We start from the raw sequence: 19,963 nt of genomic DNA, 5'->3' as shown, positions 1-19,963 counted from the left end.
TCCCTAATACTTCCACGGCTACAGCTCCATGAGGCCCTGCAGAGCGTCCCACATGAAATATGGAGGTCTGAGATTTCCTCTCCTCTTAAAGACTTTTGGATGGTTTGTCACTCAGGTCAGGCTAGGACATAGAGCATGCCATTTAATGCTAACTAAAAGGTCAGTGGTTCAATCTCTGGCTTTTTGAAGTGGGCAAGATATTGAACCCCAAATTGGCCCTGTGTGTATGTAAAAAGCTTAATGGTGTAAAAGTGCTGCATGAATGTGTGATAAGGTATGGAAGCTTGTTTCTGTTACCAAGTTTGTTTATTTATTTAGTTAAAAATATTTTGGATAGACTATCAAAATTTATACTTAATCAGAGATTGAAACAAACTTATCTCTTCCTGTTAGTTATTTATTTGTTTGTTTGTTTGTTTTCAGTGGTAGAAAAGCTTCCATATTAAACTGTGAACATTTGTGCCCATGACATTATTATTATTATTATTATTATTATTATTATTATTATTATTATTATTATTATTATTATTATTATTATTATATTGCATTATTAAAAACACTGTATTAAGTTCTTTGAATGCACCGTAAGAGTAAAATACTAAACAATAAATGGAAAATATTTTAAAAGAAAAGGCAAAAAGAAAAAGGAAACAGTTTTTGCCCTCCATATTGAACCTGCTGAACTTCAAACAGATGGTGACATCTGATTCAAATAAAGAAGAAATATCAGAGCCTCGTGTCTTCATGCACCTGTTTCAGGTATTTACGGAGGTCTGGTTGTTACTTTTGCTTCTCACGTGGTTGCTGCAAACGAATCTGCCATTTAAGTTGGCACTGGAAAAGTGCAAAATAGCATCATTGTTCTCACTTTCTTTTCCACTTTTGCTTTAATCCAACGATTGTTTAATGTATTGTGCATAAAAATGTTGGCATAATAGTTTCTTTGTGCAGGTTTTTAATTGCCAGCCTGGGCTCAGAGAAAGCTGCGTTCCCTTCTCCCTCCGTCAGGGATTTAGAGAAGGACTGAGTCCGAGCTCAGGCTGAGACAAACAATGGCAGCTATGAAAGGCGAGGGGAGGGTCGCCCTAATGCAAATATCTACTTTGTACGCCTTGGAGAAGCGGGCAGCTCTAAACACTGACAACTACCAACTTCCATCCAAAGTTAGAGTTCAGTAGGCGCTGGGCCGTAAAAACGCTTCAGGGTTTTTGTTGTTGTTTTTTGGTATATTAAACACACAAAGCTGCCGATAAAGTTCTTACATGGAGGTTTGGTCGATTCGGCAACAAATGGGAAACTTTGTCGGCGTGACCCGCTGGAGAGGAGACGATTTCTGGAGACAGGGCGCCACAGCATCAGTGAAATGCCCCAAATGCACCTGCTGACGGACGAAATACGGAGGTAGGAAGTGTCCCCTTTCAACAAGTGCAGTATGAGTAAATGCGGGAAAAGACCTCTTAAACACTTTAATCTGCCTTTTCGTGCATCAGCATTCCTTTGCATTGCTCACAACTACTTTCCATTTCTATTTACGAAGTTTCCGAGGCAAACTTTTTTGGGTGTTCTGCAGCTTTTTTCTCCCAATATACAACACTTTTGTTTGACCCACCTTTTTTTTCTGTGCGGCTTATTTAGTGCTGCTAAGCCTGTCTCAGGAAAACGTGATTATCCTCAAACCATCCATACGCTGGCTTTCATTCAAGACATGCATGAGAAAGGCTTTGCAGCACAATAGATCAGTGGGAGCCTGGCCCGTCTGCTTGTATAGACGTGGGGCAAGGGGAATTTCACTTGAATGTGGATATTGTTGGGTGTCCAGCAGCATTTTTGACATTAACATTTTTGAGAAATATAAAATTCCCACGTGTATGAGGGTCACTCTGGGTCACAGGAGCCATGATAAATGTCTGGTACCATGTTACACCGTGAGCCCTGGATCGTATCTGGGGCCTGATTTTGCATCATCTTGCAGGGTGCAGTTTTCGCCAGAGGTGAGCAAAAAGTAATGGAGTGAACTGCTACTGTAAAATCCCAGCACATCCCCCAGAGAGACATCAAAGCGGACTCAACATGAGGCCTTTATCTGAACAATTGTTCCATTCTATCCTGCACCCCAACCCGGACACACACACACACACACACCCCCTATTCCAAATTTCCACTTGATTAAGCCCTAAGCTGAGCACAGTTGAATCTGGAGGGAAAATGGTTCACTAATTCTGACTCTAAAGTCTGATACAAAGAGAAAAATTGTTCTCTCTGCTCTAAATTCAGCCAGGTTTAAAAAGTTGGCAGGATAATTTTCTTTTCTTTTCAGGCTGGGCTAAAAACTGTGCTGATAAATGCAGACAGATCACACCATGTGTTTGTTAATTATTATATCCATCTTAGGATGTTCAAATCTGTTGCCCAACACTGTTTAAGGCATTTGCAACCATATAATGCAGGTTGCATCTGACTGTGGATGGCATAAATGCATTTCCTGTGGAATAAAGGTTGAGACACAAAATTAGCATAATTTTTTTAATGTTTAAGTTGCACTTAATCCGACTGTAAGTGTAACAATGAAAAGTGCTCCCGCAATAGATGAACAATTGTGCTGCTGACTTGTTTTCAGGGACTCATGTGAAAGTTAGTTCCACCAGAGTTCATGACCACAAAAAGGTAACTCATATGTCAGTGTCCCATTTTGCTTTTCTCTATGTTGCAAATAAGACAGTACAGCTTCAGTTCTTGATTTCTCACGTTGGGTTTTCCAGTATTTGCAAGCAATTATCTCTTTTGGTGAGAATAAGCAGAAACAGCCTCTAGGCCACTGTACACATTCTCTCGCTGGTGGTGAGGTTGCCAGGCAATGCGGGCCGCTGGATGAACGCTGCTTAGATGGCTCTTTCACTCTTGGAAGCTCCTCTCTCAATCTTTTTCTGTCTGGACACCCCCCACCTCTCCACTCAGCTTGTCTTTCCTTTTTTGCATACTAATAGATGAAGCAAAGGCTCATTATAAACCACTGGGCTGTCAAATGAATTATCAATAATATATGCCTTTGGTTTGGTTTATTAAAACAGAGAGTTTGTATGTAAGTATTACTGCTTGCTGCATTCACTGTTTTTACAGTGAAGAGAAGTCCACACTTCATATTTAAAATTCTAATGTGCTTTTTATTTACTGTACTAAAGATAAGTAGGTCTTTCTCTGTGTGTTCATATTCCACTAGAGGAGGGCAGTGCACAAAGCTGTAAACTCGACAGCAGAGTGGTAAATCTGCTTTAACTGTTTCGTTCTAGCCTGTAAAATGTTAGTGAAACGTCTCCGAGGGCTTCAAGTGATTTTGCTTCAAACATCTTTCAAAAGCCACAAACTTCCAGGAGTCTATCGCCACCGTATCTGTAAACAGGAAGGAACCGTTATACTGACAGCAACTCACAAACAGACTGAGTGAGCCCTGAGTTTATGTAAGACAGGCACTCTCAATTGCAAAAGGGGAAAAATGCAACAAAAACAAAACAAACATCCTTTTAATGAGCATGAAAGTTACAGTTTGTTTGTTTTTTTTACCTCTTTTTCCATTATTTTGTAGTAAATAATTCCAAAACAGCTAATTATTGTTGTCTAAATGACAGTAGTCCTATATATTTGCCCAGAATACTATTGCCCTACATATTTTATGTACCAATCAGCATGGAGTTTACTTACAGCCTAATCTGTATATTAATCTGTATAGTAGAATAATATCTGGTTAAATGCACCAAAAATAAATAAACGAGGCAATTAATTTAGAGAGTGCAACAGAATTTGATATTTCTACTTTATTTGCTTTTACATTTGTTTACCTTTTATTCTAAATTATCATCCATGTATTATATAGTATTTTACTCCTACTGTGCATTCAAAGCATTTTGCACTACAAACCAGTTTTTAATAATGTAATATAATTATAATAATGACATGTGTGCAAACCAGATACAGGATGTTCAGATGGGTTTGAGAAAGTATGAAACCTGACATTGTCCTTGAGGAGTTCCTCAATGACAAAGCTCCTTTTCCTGATAAGTCGTATCCTCAAGAGATGAGTATAATTAGAGCTATGGAAACAGGAAACACCTCTCCCTCCCTATCATTCTCTCTCCCCCCGTCACTACCCCCTTGTCCCTCTCCTTGTCTTCCTCTCTCTTCCTCTGTCTCATTCTCTCGTTTCTTATGTGCATTTACTTGTACAAATTATCAGGTGCACAGTCAACATTCAGTGTATCCATAATGAGTCTTGTGATGGTTATCACTGTGTCTTACATCTTTTGAATTACTGGAAATGAGGCTGTGGCTTCTGTCTTAATTATTTTCTGCCTAAAAACCAATTAACGAGCTGCAGAGTCTGACTTTGGCTGGCCTTCGTCCAGGTTTGTTTTAAAGACTCACACTTGTTTTCATTTTCAAAGGACAGATGTTTTAATGATGTTACTGAAATATTCCCATGACTGACTAAAAAATGCCCATTTATTTTAACCATCTGCCAAAAATCCCAGACGTGTTTAAGTTGCAGCGATATGAAACTAGGAAGGAAGTTGTCACCACCCAGCGGCAAATGACGGACTATTTCTGGTTGTTATTTACTTGTCATGCTGTGGGAAACATAACAAATATGAGAAGTAAGTAGACATTTTTATTGTAGTCATATGCTGTCACATACCAAGTGGTAGTTCATAGACTGTGAGTATATGACCAAAAAGTTGTAAAAAAATAGCATATTAACATATCTATCTATCTATCTATCTATAGATATAGATAGATAGATATATAGATATATAGATATACATATATAAAGAAGTCAATAAATATGTTAATATGCTATTACGCATACATAATAATATTAAAATACCAGTGATGGAGTATTATTTTCAGTAGATTATGTAAGTGCCTCATTTCTTTGACAATTTCCAGACATTTCTGCTGTGATCCTGGTGACACAGTTTATATGTTAGGCCTCGTTGATAACAAAAAGAAATGCAAAAACAAACATACAGGGAAAAAGTACATTTAGGGAAATAGATAAATAGATATAAAGATGTAAATTCTAATTCAAAACATGGGAAATTTATATAGAAGGTTTTCCTGTATAGACGTTTTCATTATTGTTTTGAAGGAGTGTTAGCGACACATTAAGAAAAAAAAACTTGTTCATTTTGAGAATTAAATCAAAATGTTGTCATTTCAAGTCAATCTACTGCCACGGTTGCTAGAGACAACGCTTTATTTATTTAGTAATTTACTTTGGCAGTTTTGGGCCTCCATACAGATGGACTGGACTCCTAGTGATTTAGTTGTGGCGAATATTTTTCACTCCCTATTTGCAGGTTTTCTAAGGGAAGTGGTAGCACGGCCTCTAATTTCTGCGTCTTCCTCCAAAGATTAAAGACTCTGTGGAGACCAGGTGTTGAGTTCAGACCAAAGATTAGACATTCGTCATACTTGCCTTCTTCTAAGAGCACATAAACTATCTTGACGTATATCTTGCACTACACAAAGGGTACATATAAAGGGTATAGATTCAGTATATAGAGTAAAGAAGCTACTTTTGAGACTGCATTAGCTCTTAACCCAGTTCCATCAGCCTAGCCTCTCGCTCAGGCTAGGCAGCACTTTTTATTGAATCAGGGGAGTGGCTTCCACCTTTTTCCTTCCTGGTGTGGAATGCACACCTGGAGGTGTTTGCTGAGTGGCTCAAGTAATCCATATAACAATGCAGGCTGACATCTGTTGCCATCAAAAGGACTGGAGGCAGTTTGCACTCTGGCTGCATTATCTCTTTAGATCAGCAGGTCGGCAGTGCTGTTGATCTCTTCATTGGGACATTCACCTTTAACCCTTTATTTTAAACACTTTAGATTAGAGGTTTCCCGGGGTTTACATATGATCAGAGCCTTTTAAGTGGGTGAGAGATGTGACAAAAGGAGTGTCTGATTTGAGGAAACGTACACAATAATATCACAAAAACAAAAATTAAAAGTATGGCATGAAAGACGGGCATTGGAAAGCACAGGTAGAGTATACTTATCTAGACGTTGTTAACATGCCAGACCAGTTCCTGTGCGTTCCCCTCACAGTGTACACACAGGAGGGAGATGGGTGCAGATAAAACGAATGGGTTACGCCCCGCTGAGGAATTGGGATGCCTGGGAGAGGGGGTGGGGGGGTGGCGGGGTGGGGGGGTGGGGGGTGGAGCTGGGAAACTCTCTGCCTGGCTAATCTTAATATTGTGATTCTCGTCAGCCAACAAAACCGTGCATTTGATGTAACATGTCAGGTTCCTCTGGGACTTGGGGGCTGGTCCTCACCTCTGGTTAGACAGCCAGCTGCCAGCTCCTCAGAGTCCACAGAGCCAGAAACACCCACATGTGTTGTTGGACTTTAAGGGCAGAGAGCAAACGAAGGTAAGTCCTGGTTTTTGTGGTGGATTTTTAGCATTAGGATTCAGTCTTGGGTTTACGAGTATATTTGTGTTTGTAAGTATTGACTGCTGTCCAATCTCTAAGGCATAGGATGCAATTTCTTCAAAAGACAAGTTAAATAAGTTAAAGTTTGTCATTGTTATTCCTCAACCAGTATTTTAGATAGAGGACAGGCAGTTAATGGTGATTAATTCTATATTTAATGTTTCATATTAAATCTTTTTGACTGTATGTACTGTTTAAACTCTTGTAGCATATAGAGTTTAAACAGTACATTGACAAATAAAGAATCTCAATCTTAATGTCAAGTTGTTGAGGGAAGTCTTTGTTTTCTTGGTCTACCAGACTAACAAGTAGCTGTGATTTAACAACAGGGATTACTTTATGTACCATTATTGCTTGCCGTACTGTATTTATTGTCCTCGGTACATTCAGTCTGGCTTAGTCTGTCTGCCTTGGCTCCTTGATGGTTTGAATTGTGGGAGCTGCTGCTGTAACTCGACCTTGCCTCCTCCAGCCACCTGTGCTCGCATGCTCAGGGAAAACACTGGCTTTTGTGTTGGAGTGAGACGTCCGCACAGCAGGGGGCTAAGGTACATTAGGGGGCTATGACAGGTGGCATACTCTCTTAATGTTTACTCTCTGTAAAGAGCACGAATATGGTGGGGATGTCGGCACAACAGCTGCACCACACTGCCTTAAAGGTGGCGGTAAATCTTGATCCTAACTACGACATCAGCGGAATACAGCATTTATACAGGAGGTCTGAGGTTTTTAGTGGGCATTTAAGATGCATGCTGACTTTGGTCTTGGTCTACATGCACTCTGGCATGGCAGAGGAAGCTGGGGGTTGGCCTGGCAGTGTGACTGTTTGTGTAGCTATGTGCATTTGTATACAGAGGTAGTCAATCTGAAATGTCCAGCAGCCCAGTTGAGTCTATCTGCGAGAAGGGGAACGATTCAGGTCAGAGTTCCCGGGAACTGGAACAGTTTGAGAAAGGAGCGAAGGGGGCAATAGCTCAGGGTCTGTGAGGCTGGATGGTGATGTGATGTGAGTTCTCAAGGTTGTGTGAGGCGGACAGACGGAGAGTGATGACTCATTCACTTTGTCCTCTACATTTCCTGAATTCAAAAGCAGATCTGTAAGTATGAAACTTAATACAAAATGCTGTTGTGTTTCTGGATTGTTTTTGTGTAACACTGAGACTTTTGCTGCAAGCAAGGGCTTTGGGCTAACAGTAACACGCTAAGGCTGAGGCTGCAAAGACCAATCGATCAGCCAGTTGACTGGAAGGAGCTGATACGAACGTCGACTTTGTAATAAAAATGTTCAGTTATGACAGAAGATTTACTGCTTTTCTTAAATAATCTTAAATTGTTGTGGAATGAATAAACAAGATATTAGCAGATATCAAATCACTGCTATTTGGCATTTTGAGAAGTTTAATAAACTCTGAGCTGTTTCAAAGATCTGCAATATTTTAAACTGATGCTGTGCGTTATGCTGTTGTAAAGATGTGTTGCCACAGTTGTTGCCGTCCTGACTTTATGAGGATGGAAAAAGGGTGAAGTTTTAAGATTTCATGACAGCTGTTGGTGGCCTGTGTGGTTTTGGTATGAAGTGAGGTAGGACCAAGGTGTCACATTCCACAGTTTGGTGTGTGTGTGTGTGTGTGTCTCTGTGTGTGCGATTTCATTACAATGACCGCTCGTCTATCAGCAACAGGGCATGCACTTGAGTTACTTTTGACTTTTGCCTTATGTCGAGCGTTTGCGTGTGCACTTTGCCTGTGTGTGTTTATGCTCATCTAACGCAGAGCCATGAAAATATTTCAATCTTTATCCAAACATCTTCTGCGTTCACCCTCCCCTTAAATCTGTCTTCTGTTTTCATCTTTTCAAAAACTGTAAGATATGATGATGAAAAATGATGAAACTCCAGCTCTTGTGTCATCTGACTAATTTGCTCCCTTGATAGGTTTATCTGATTGCGTACCAACCCCTGGGACTGACCATATCTGCCTTTTCAGATCACATAAATGTAGTTTACCAGAAGCTTGCGTAAATAAGGCTATTTTAAAACCTGATGGTTGCCCACAGAAAAACAACAGGAAAAGTTTTATTTATGTAGTTGTGCAAACATGCACTACTGACTCGAACTTAACTGCTATCTTGATGTGAATCAAAACACTGTACATACAGGGAAATAGAGCTCACAGATGGATGTGCTGTTGTCTTTAGAACAAGGTCATCAGCACTGTGGAATAAATCACCCTGCATGTAAATATACATTTTGGCTGTAGAGTGCATTTTATTTATTGTTTATAGCAGTGCAGCAGGGCTGCATTGATGTCTCTTTTTGTGGCCACAGATGAGACATTTGTCCAAAATCCCAAAAAGGATATGTATGAATGCAGAATGTAGACAGATGAAGTCTTCTCTATCGCATAATAAAAGACCTATAAAACTGTATGTATAAAAGCTAGATTCTAGGTCTCAAAAATGAAGCGAGTGGAAAGGTGCATTAAACATGTATTATTCTCAAGGTCCAGCAGGGGGAGACTCTCAAAAAGGGCTGCAAAAAGACATCCTATTGCGCTGAAGTCTATGAAAAAGGATGCTATGTTTCACTTTATTTATGACCTCTGCACACAGTTTCATGACAAATTTATAGTGTCACTCACTATTTTCAAATGTTAATGAGCACAACCTGATATTCATTTCCCTTTTTTCTTAGACCTTCTTAACCACGTATCCAAATCAGCATCCTGAGCTCAGGGGCTGGAGCTTATTCCAGCTCATTTTGTAAACAGTATCCCTATGTAGAGTAAAAATACGACAAAGCAGGATGAGGTGCGTGTAGTAGAAATACTACTAAAGTGTCTGTATGCAGCCTGTTTTATATTGTGTGAATCCCTGTATTTGTACACCATGAAAATTCTGATCTGCTGGAGCCATAAAAAGATTAGAGCTGCTGACTACTCCACTGCCAGTTTTATAAAAAGAAATTAAACCAAATTTAATGTCACTCAGTGCTGAAAATCTAATAAACATGTTTTAGAGACACAAACACAGTGGACACCTGCCAAGGCAGCTCTGAATTAACTTGAATTTACTACTTTCGTAGCTAAACAATGTTTCTTTTTTTGTAAACATGTATATATAAAACTTGACCTATTTTGTTGCCTATGTGAAGCAACTTTAACTCAATGGGATAACTATGAATTAAAAAGAAGGAAAACGACAAAAATGGAGAGACATAAAAGAAGAAAATCTGTACTCTGACCTACTGAAACCAGCCCAGTGGAAAGGCAAGGCAGCAGAAATTATAGGTTAAGTCCAAGCACACACACTCCGAGTAGGAGAGAGAGGAGTGTGTATTTGCAGAGTGCATATGTGAGGTATGTCTTCTTCTGCTTACACAGAAGATTATACAGTAGCTATAAGACTAAGACTAAATGTAGACCGAGTGCATAACAGTATCTGCTCTCTTTGTTTCATTTCCCAGAAATGCACTACACCAAAGTATAAATGTCTTGTAGTATCAGTGTCAACATGAGAGTAACCATGTGTGTGTGTTTGAATGTGCCCACACTGAGTGCGAGACTCCAGTCAGTCAGTGTGTGTCTTTTTGTGCCTCTCAGGTCATTGTGATGTCTGCCTTTAATGACATCTGATGAGACTCCAGCGCCTCTCTCTCTAAAAATAAAGCAAACTCAATTACCCGTCGTCACTACCTTCCCTGTTTGCACAGACTGACCTAATGTGATCTTTTTCACACAGAGTGTGTATTCTTACAGAGCATGTCGTTCCTCCGAACAAGGACTTCCTGTGTTTAGGAAAAAATGGGAAGGAGCTACCATTCACAGCTAGCAAACATATCATTTTGTTGCATTCTTCCTGTAAAAATATGCTCACCTCTGATGCTTGTGTGTCAAAGAGAGGGGATATTTTGCAGTGCTTGTCACAATTCCTCATTATGGAATCAGGTAAAACCTATTTTAATAATTCAAAACATTTTTAGAGTCATTATAAAGAAGTTATATCTGGCTTCTGTAGCGGGAGGATGTCTCCATATGTCATTGGTTTGTGAGTCAGTTAAAGGATAGGGCAGTCCCCTGACAATATTTAAGAGGAATGCCATTGTAATGAGTGACCTGAGCCAACCAATCCTATGCTGATGTCTTCCTTTCTTTTTTCTTTTGAAAAGCAGCAGAATAAGCTGAAACCCTAGTCCATTTGTATTGTCAGGACAAAGAGAGACCATTGTGGGCAAGAGGGGTAGAGGGGAGCTGGTGGAGGTAGGGGTGTAGAGGGTCAGGGAGGGCAGAGAGGAGTTAGTCAACGTCTGATGCCTGCTGGGTGGAGTGCTGGGGCTCACGGCAGTCGGGGTGTGCGGGTCAGGTAGTGTGTACGTGTCTTTTTTCTTTTTTTCCCCGTCTTTTTTTTTTAATGAATGATGAGCTTGAAGTTGCAGGAGTGTGCATTTGTCCAGCTGGATGGAGCTTCATTAGAAAAGCAAGCAGCAGGGCGGGGGAGGTTATGTTGGAGGAAGGGAGGGTGAGTGACGGGGAAGCCCGCGCACTGCCTCTCTCACGCTCTGAAGTTTAGTCTACTCCAGCTACAGACACCACAGCATAGAGAAAAGGAGAGAGACAGGGGAGAGAAATGGTGCCGGACCCACTGATACCACTGCAATGACTTACTACACTCACAGTGTGGATTACAAAAGTCTTTCACCTGGAGTTTGGAGACACGTGATTTATTGAATTTTGGAATTGTTTCTCTGGTGGCTAAATGCTTCCTTTGGGCAAAATGCACTCCAGAGCAAAATCACGGAGCTGTGACAACTACCTGTGTATAAAGGTACGAGCTTGAAATGTGTTTAATTACAGGATTTCGGTGACTCTCTGGAAGTTTTTGCACATGCTTGAACTTTGTTTTGCCTTTTTTTTTCAGCCACTTTATTGCGTGTGTGTTTCTGTATTATGGCGGTAGATGTTTTTGATGTCACTGTTCAGAGATGGCTGATATTTTGACTTGTCGCTGTGTAGTCAAAACACAGCAGGAAGCTTTTCATGCATGCATTGTGTTAGAAGAAAAGGGAGGACGACACGAACGATGATCGGGATTATGTTATTGCTCGATATGCACATATATCCAGCGGCTCATTTCTCCTTTAAGGGAATATAACATGGACTTGTTTGTTTGTAGCGCTCTCTTCACTTTAAAGGGTGATGAATTCCTTTTGCACGGCCTGTCTGTATCATTACTTTTGTTGTGCAGTTGTAAAAGATGAGCGTTTTAGATTTATTTCTTCACTAGTTATAGATCGTGTGTGTGTTGATGATGATTAGAAATTAGAAAGGTGGACTTTTATCTGTAGGGGGAAAAGGAGAAAGCAAGATATGATAAACAGACTATTATTTCTGGGAGTCACTGAGATACACAAGTTTGTATCCTCTCTGATATCTTTATCAACCTCCCACTTATAATGGAATGCACCCACTCTATATTTACCCTGCAGAGGTATCAACAGACTTTGTCAGGCTCCTTTGTCTCTGTTGTCACTACTTATCACTGCCCTGATTGGCTGAAGGACCTCCATTCACTATTTTGTCTTCCTTAATGAGTTTTATTGAATTAAACATAATATTTAAATGTGTGAGATTCAGTGTTTCATACACACTGGCAGAACAACAAGCCTGCGGTGCTGTTTACATCCTGAAGCAAAGTCATTAGTCGCTTTCCGGTGGTATAAAGTGAGTCTTTTCCATAAACACTGTGGGAATATGTGAAAATTACTCTTTAATCCATCAGTAGTGGTAGTTTTTGTCGGTCTTATTAAATTTTTTTTTTTAAATAAATCAAAATAATACGACTTACTGACCCAGATTAAAAAATACGTTGAATGTAATCTGACAGAAACACCCCTACTTTCTTTACTGTAAAAGTAGTACTTTTGGCTGTGGGTATGTGGGTGGTCCAGTTTATCGCCTCACCTCTCACACTTATCTGTGTTCATCACACAATCCTTTTGTCTCGCCGGGTTATCTGCTAAGATAACAACGCTACAATTTGCAGCAACAGCTAATCTTCTTACGGACCACAGCATTAGTATGATTATGCTTTTATTTCTCGAAGCGTGTGCTGTGCCTTGTACACAGAGAGTGTGGCGTTTGTGTGTACAGTTTGATGTGTAATTACATGTCTTAAGCTCCTCGTTAAGGGCCGTATTTCAAACTAACAGCGATCTCAAGTAACCTCATTGACTTTGTTATGGCTCCTTGACATAATCAGAAACTGTGGCTTTTAAATGTATTCAGAGTACAGCGTGCACCTTTTGCCTGACCACACATCCCAGCATCTCTCCTCTTACTGTCGTTCTCTCATGAGATAGGATTTCTATTGGTACAGATCAAAAGCTGAAACTTACTGCGGGCTTAATGGGGAGGTCTCACTAGACTCTTTTGTTGGCATCCTGGCACCTGGCAGCGGGGCAGGTCTGAGCAACCTGTGGCCTTTGTCGTCCCGCTGCCTTTGAGGCTGTTAGCAGGTTGGTTAGCGAGCAGCCTCCGTGGGGGCTCCAGGGCTCTCCTGTTACACTCCCCTGGTGGCTTCATGCTCCACTGGAGTCCTGGCAGGCAGCGTCTTTTGTGTCCCTGACCCACTAAATGTGTCAGTGACCACCTCGTGTTTGCTTCTGTGTCTCTCACTTTTTCTTTTGGTTTTGATACACTTCTTTCCTTATTTGCCCGACTTTTCAGTCTTGACACATGATTTCATTAATTGTTGCAATAGAGGAATCACCAACTAATCAAGCATTTCACCACCATCCGTATATCTTTAACTTTATAAAAAAGGAAGGGGGTTAACAAAACAGAAAAGGTCAAACATAACCAGGATCAATCCTCTGGGTTTGCTTTTTTCATCAAGAGACAAAACCCTTTAATGTTTAACCATCCCATTTACTCTGATCACCTTTTTGACAGCTTGTTTACTGATGGCACAGACAAAAGTGTCCCACCTTGAGCTTTAAAGCCATTAATTACCACCTCAGTCTGCCATCAAACAGGCAGCCCATTAGAAAGATCAGGCATCAGAGAGGTTGGGACTTCCCAATTTGCTCTTGTCCTGCCTGAAGCTCTGAAGCTAGACATACACAGCTATATACACTGCATTCCTGTGTGGCTCAGAGCGGATGGGAGGCTCAGCGCTGGTGGTTAAATTTGGTCACTCTGCTGAGACGTGCAAATATATCTCGTGCTAGACAGGTGACACTTAATGAAAAGCTTCCATTTTTTTCATGCCAGTGGGAAGTTCTGTGTCTCTTACCATAGGTAGGATTTTATTTACATGTGTCACTACTCTGAGTGTAAACAATGGATTGCCCATCTGTTGTTATTTTTAGTGCAGGTTTTTTGTATCCATACTGTAGCACTGGATTACATAGACAGCCACTCCTGCGCAACACGATGTCTAGCCTTTGAATTGTAATGTTGGCTAATTGTTCTTCAAAACACTGCGTCTGTCACTACCCTTGTTTTTCTGCCTTAGGAACCTGAATTGAAACTTGCTGGTGTGTCCGAACTATGCGGCTGAGGCTTTCCTCCCATTGTTAGCTCTCCTCCAATAAAACTCCATGTTACTCCTCTCCTCCTGAGCGCAACAGTGACTAATGCCCAGAAAAGTTTTTGTCTCGCTAAAGCAAGCTGACTGCTAATGGAAGTGGGTGTTTTGTTTCAGGCCACCGACACTGTACTGCACATACCACTTAGAGAGGCGGAGTGCACAATGAACGCCTTGTAGTAGAGTCGTGGCATGTGTACGAATGCGCTCAACTGTACTCACTCTCCTCTAATTGATGGTGCTGCACTGCTTAGATCAACAAGACAGATCCTACAAAGGGTGAAACATGGGCTGTCTGACCACCAAAACTCAATAGAGTAAAGGCGATCTCTTGATTTGTTGGCAGCTTCTATTTACATGCAAATGTCGCATAGAGATTCAACTGAAAGTAGCAAAATGCATCGAGGAGCTGCATATTAAAGCCCTGTGTTGGTCAACATCTTGCGAAGTGGTAACACTTTATTATACAGCCCCCTACAGAGGGTGTAATTCGCCTGTAACTAACTGGAATTTCAATGTATTTTACTTGTAATTACAGTGTAGTTATATACTTACAGCTAGGTACTTTAGAATAAAGGCGTGAAAGGCAGGTCTTTGCAGGAAAAAAGAATTATACTATAACTAAATTGTGCCATTAGAAATTGTGTTAGTAAATTTAAATTAATGTATAAGCAATTTTACATCATTCATGAGTAATTTTAAGAGTAATTTCCTTTTTTTTTTTACATCTTTTTTTAATATCATCATTTAATATTTATTATGTCAATGTGCATGATCGATTTTATACGATTCAATTTCCCCACTTTATAGGGTCAATTCTTTGGTGTTCAATTTTGATTGAATTAATTCTAATTATATATTTCTGTTTATTTATTCGAGTCTTTGTTCCATCATATTTTGAAAGTTATATTTGAACAGTGATTGTAAAAGGAGAAAAAAAAAGAGCAAACTTAAGTAAATAAATTTACTTTACTGTATATACACAGGTCTATAATTTGTTTCTTTTAAGTTTAAAAGGGAGAACGATACTTATAATGTTTATATTGTTAAAAAAACACAAATTTTATATATAAATGTGTACCTACCTTTAAATATTTGTTGGTAAACATTTCAAATAAGTTCATACAGGATTATTATACCCTTAGTCGTGGGCTGCATTATAAAGTGTCACCCAAAGTTGTTATATGTGAGACATTTCCTGACATTGCTATTTATCTGTGCGCTTATCATGAGAGACAGATGTCTCTATTCCACGGCTGTGTTCCATTCAGGAAGGACACATAGTGGAGTGATGTTTGGCCTTGGCACCGACAGAACAGAGGAAGGTCATAGCTTGAACCATGACTCTGGCTACTACTACAGGTCATCCTCATTCAGATCTGTTGTAATCCCAAATATCCTGTCCTCATCATCAGTCAAACTGTGTTGGACATGCAGTTTGGGGGACCAATGGCGGTGGCCCGGGTCATGTAGGGGTCAAATCATACTATGTGGCAACACGGATGCTGTTGGAAGGTCATGTTCCACCGTCCTGATCGCAACTGGAGTCCAGTTTGGACTTTCCAGTTTGCCTGTTTGTGTTAGCTGAAGGTGACGTCATGGTAACCAGGTGTTTCCCCTCTGCCGGGATGCCTGATATTCCCTGTCATGTTCAAACTTCCTGACAGTCTGGCTAAATGGGATCCTGCATGCATATGTTTATCTAGTTATATATTTGTATACTGTGCACAGATTATTTGATTTTCGTTGCATGCATTTCAAGGAATTCGTTACAAGCTGTCTGGACTAGGAGTTGCTAACCTGTGACTCCAAGAAACATCTTACTATGAAATGTTTGTCTCTTCTCCTTTTCTTGTAAAATCCAGGAAACTTCAAAAATCTGAAAACTCCTTTACACAGGCACAAAATTGTTAGACTGTTGCTTTTATTCAATTCTTGCTTTTACAACTGGAAAAGGAAAAATTGGCAATTCATTAAAAGAAAAATCTCAAAATCTCCATGTCAAAAAGACTGGAAGCCACTTATTTAGACTCACATCTGCTTATATGTTAATGTACCCGTCTCTTGTTTTTCTCAGGACGCTGAGTCTTTGGACAACTGTATCCAGAGCACTTTGTCTGCCCTGTACCGTCCCTTCAGTGCCACTGCTGTCACCGTCCTCTGGCAGCTGTTCAGCGTGGTGGAGAGGCAATATCGTGGAGACGGACTCCGCTGCCTCATCGACTTCTTGCTTCCTGCCAAGAGGATCCTACAGATCATACAGAAAGAAACCTGTGTGAGTGCTTGATAGTAATGGTATCTGAGGTTAAATTGAGGAAACCAAGAATGTCTGTGTTTGGAAGAGAAGATGGATAGAAATATAGAGAGAGGACATGGGGATTTAAGAAAAGAAACCAAAACTATCTCACTGTCTGGAAAGAGATAAACAACTAGAAGTTAAACTGTGAACAGTTCTGCTGAGTGTGAATATTTTTCCTGAGTGGGAAAAGTGAGACTGAAACAGAGTTGATTATTGTTCCGGAAACAGGCAACAAGCTGAAAAGCAGCCATCATTCTCTGAATAGCGAAACACAGGGAAACTGTGGAGTGCTTGAGAGGGAGCCATGGACTCTAGGGTCCAGCATGAAATTCAATATTCTCTCTCAAAAGCTTTGATTGCTGTGGGTTAGGGCCCTATCACCAAAGCACTGAAACTTTATTCCTCTGCATTTATCTCTCTGGTGATTACACTGTGACGATAGCCACAGAGCAATAGTTTCATCTAAGCCTAGCCCCTGAGAACAGCTTGCTGTGCATGAGAGTCTTTGTAATGTAGGCAATATGAGAGGCTTCGGAGGAAGATCACATCCTCAGCCTTTGCCATGACATTCATAAGAGATGAAAAAAGCCAACCCTTGAGCACCGTGTTTTTGCTCTTAGGGTTTCATGCTGTCACAACACGGATTTGTGTTGTGGTTGCTGTGAAAACGGGCCTGATCAGACAGGTTTTCATCTTTAGCTGACAGTGATTCACTCAGTGAGCCCCATGAAAACACCTTGCCTCTCCATTACAGCTAAACATGTGTTTAAATACTGCTTTGCAGATGTCAGTTGAAATGATCCAAGTCGTACCACAGCTGAGGCATGACTCACATATATGATAACAATGTTTTACGGGAGTACTGACTGACTTCTCTTTCTCTTCACAGGTAAAGTTCAGAGGCTTGCTCTTTTATCATGAGGGATGGCCTCTTTGCATCCATGAGAAAGTTGTCCTGCAGCTTGCACCTCTGCATAAAGTCAGATTAAAGCAAGGAGATTTCTACCTACAAATTGTTCCTTTAGGACGCAAGGCTGCCAAGCTAGTGATAAAATGTTTGTCGATCAGTGGGCAGGCCATTGCAGAAATCCCTATTTCAGAGAGCATGTACGGCAGCATCTTCTCAGCTGAGTTCTTACAGAATGTAACACGTGACCGAAACCTGCATCCGCTACAGAACTGTCTGCTTACCACTGGTACGGCTGTGTTCAGGACACCGTGGAAGAACGTGGTCAACCCGCTCTTTGTCAGCAACACAGCAGACGCTATAATGCAAGCGCACTGCAGCCGAGGTGGTTTCCGTGCCCATCTCAGCACTTGCAGCACCAGCGGATCTACGGGGACTCTGGACAGCCATCGCAGCTCCAGAGAGTCCCTGCACTCTCAGGGAGCTGACTCCATTTTCTCTGAGCCCAACTCCCCGAACAGAAACCGCATGGACTCTAGCAGTGAGAGCCATAGCACCAGCACAGCTGACAATGCTATACCCAAGATTAAAATAAAAAGTCTCACTGAGGAGTGTGGTACAGGAAAGGGCGGTGAGGACAGCAGTGCAAGAGAGGGAGGACTGGGGTCCAAGATGCTCTCTTTCAGCACAGACCTCAGTAACCCAGGCCCTCGGCGCCGTCTCCACAGAGACTCTGCAACTTTTGAGACCAGGAGACTTTTCAGAAAATCTTACATGGAAGCACTACAGAATCCCATGACCCTTGGGTCGAGCTCTGAATCCATCTTGGAGGAGAGCTCAGAGCATAGTGCTACCCTAAGAGAGAGAACTGTGACACCGGGTAACAGTCCCGACACGCAGACCTCCTCCAGAGAACATTCATCGCGGAGGTTAGGTAGCCGGGGATGGCTCAGCAGTGATGACTCCAGACCCAGCACACCTTTACTTTACTTACAGAGAGGTTTGCGGAGTGCTGAGAGACGAGCAGAAAGGCGCTCCAAGTCACTGGAGAGGACTAACAAAGCAGGCCAGGTTAAAGGCCACCGGGAACGATCTTCTTCTGGAGGATCAGCCGGAATTTCACCCAAAAAACTAAACTATGCTTTTCGTTTCGGAAAGCTGGATGTGGAGGCCATAATTCCTGGAATTGAGAGGAGAAACAGCAAGGATGAGTCGGGTAAGTCCTGATGTTAAACCTCAGTGCACAAAAATTACACTTAAAGTCATAAATGTTGGTCATTTTTTGCACCAATACATAAAGAACATTTGCTTATAAATGTTTTTTTATGCTTTTCAAGTAAATTTCAAGTGCAGTATTTGAAATGTAGTCATTATATATAATCACGATTATGATCAGTAATGTCATGAACACAGCAAACCTAGCAATTAATTGATCCTAGCCAAATGTAAAGACACAGGAGCCAGTTGGTGGCTCACGTCCTGAAAATCCTATTATGGCAAAATTGCTGCAATTCGTTTAGCGAGTACTTAAGAAATTTCTCAAGAAACAGGAATGAACGAACCAAATGGCTAAAATACCTATTTACACCTGATAAACATACATAAATATCAGGAGCATTAATTAAACTCAATTTATACTGTAAGGTGACCATACAGTATCCTTGAGAAAACCCAACAAACAAGCTACGTCCACCCCCACTATCAGCACAGGACTTTGTAACAGTAAGAAGAAAAAACTCCTTTTTAACAAAAAATAAAAAAACTTCCAGCAGAACTAAGCTCGGGGAGGGGCAGCCATCTGCTGCAACCAGTTGGGGGATGAGAGGAAAGAGAAAAGAAAAAGAAGAACATAAGGAGACAGGACAAAACATACTAAGAAAAGCGCCTCACACGGAGTGCTTCAACAGTTTGAGTCTATAGTAGAATAACAAAGAGATGGTTCAGGGTCACCTGATCCAGCCCTAACTATAAGCTTTATCAAAAAGGAAAGTATTGATAACGTAGAGAGGGGGTGTCTGTCTCTCAAATTTAAACTCGGCACTGAAGGGTCTGCCTCCAATTCTACTTTTAGAAACTCTTAAGAAATACAAGTAAGCCTGCAGTCTGAGAGTGAAGTAAGAGTGCAGTCTTTAAGATATGGTGCTGCCTGATCATTCAAGACCTCATATATCAGGAGAAGGATTTTAAATACAGGGAGTCGATGAAAATAGGCTAATATTGGAGAAATATGCTCTCTTTCTCATCTTTTTAGTACTCTTACTGCAATGTTCCAGATAAACTGAATGCTTTTAGGGAACTTTTAGAACTACCTGATAAGAATGAATTATAATTATCAGCCTAGAAGTAATGAATGAGACAGGATGTTTCTAATTTTGCAAATGTTGTGCAGATAAAAGCAGGCAGTCCTACATATTTCTTTTAAAATAGTAAATAAGGTGTTAATAGAGGCCAAGGTTATGCCATCCAGAGTAAGCTGGGCACCGTGCTTCTAAGATTTTTAGGACCAAATGTAACAAGAAAGAAAATTACATACAGGCTGGTATGTCTTTATGACATGCCAGTAGTTTAACTAATTGATTTGTATCATCTAGTTTCATCTGGGCTGCAAGTATATGTTGCCTAAGGGAAGCACGTGTAATGTAAAAAGTAGTGGTCCCAGCACAGAACTCTGTGGAACTCCAT

At 40.8% G+C, this 19,963-nt stretch overlaps 1 protein-coding gene across 2 annotated transcripts in view; it reads left to right on the top strand.

Annotated features, from left to right (window-relative positions):
• The first annotated feature begins 10,779 nt into the window (after positions 1-10,779).
• Positions 10,780-19,963, top strand: part of zgc:158766 (uncharacterized protein LOC100009641 homolog) — a 26,512-nt gene continuing 17,328 nt past the window's right edge. Inside the window, exons 1-3 of one of the 2 annotated variants that reach the window (XM_005934788.2) lie at positions 10,780-11,312; positions 16,153-16,350; positions 17,264-18,497. In XM_005934788.2, coding sequence (XP_005934850.1) covers positions 11,244-11,312; positions 16,153-16,350; positions 17,264-18,497 — 1,501 coding nt within the window. In that variant the 5' untranslated portion in view covers positions 10,780-11,243. The remainder of the gene's footprint in view (positions 11,313-16,152; positions 16,351-17,263; positions 18,498-19,963) is intronic. The other variant, XM_005934789.2, reaches the window with a different exon arrangement.

Source organism: Haplochromis burtoni, unplaced genomic scaffold (assembly GCF_018398535.1).
Source record: "Haplochromis burtoni strain Fernald_Lab_line unplaced genomic scaffold, NCSU_Asbu1 Contig_120, whole genome shotgun sequence".
NCBI classification, from domain to species: Eukaryota; Metazoa; Chordata; class Actinopteri; order Cichliformes; family Cichlidae; genus Haplochromis; species Haplochromis burtoni.
The sequence above is the reverse complement of the archived record's forward strand: the minus strand, read 5'-3'. Positions and strand labels throughout refer to the sequence as shown.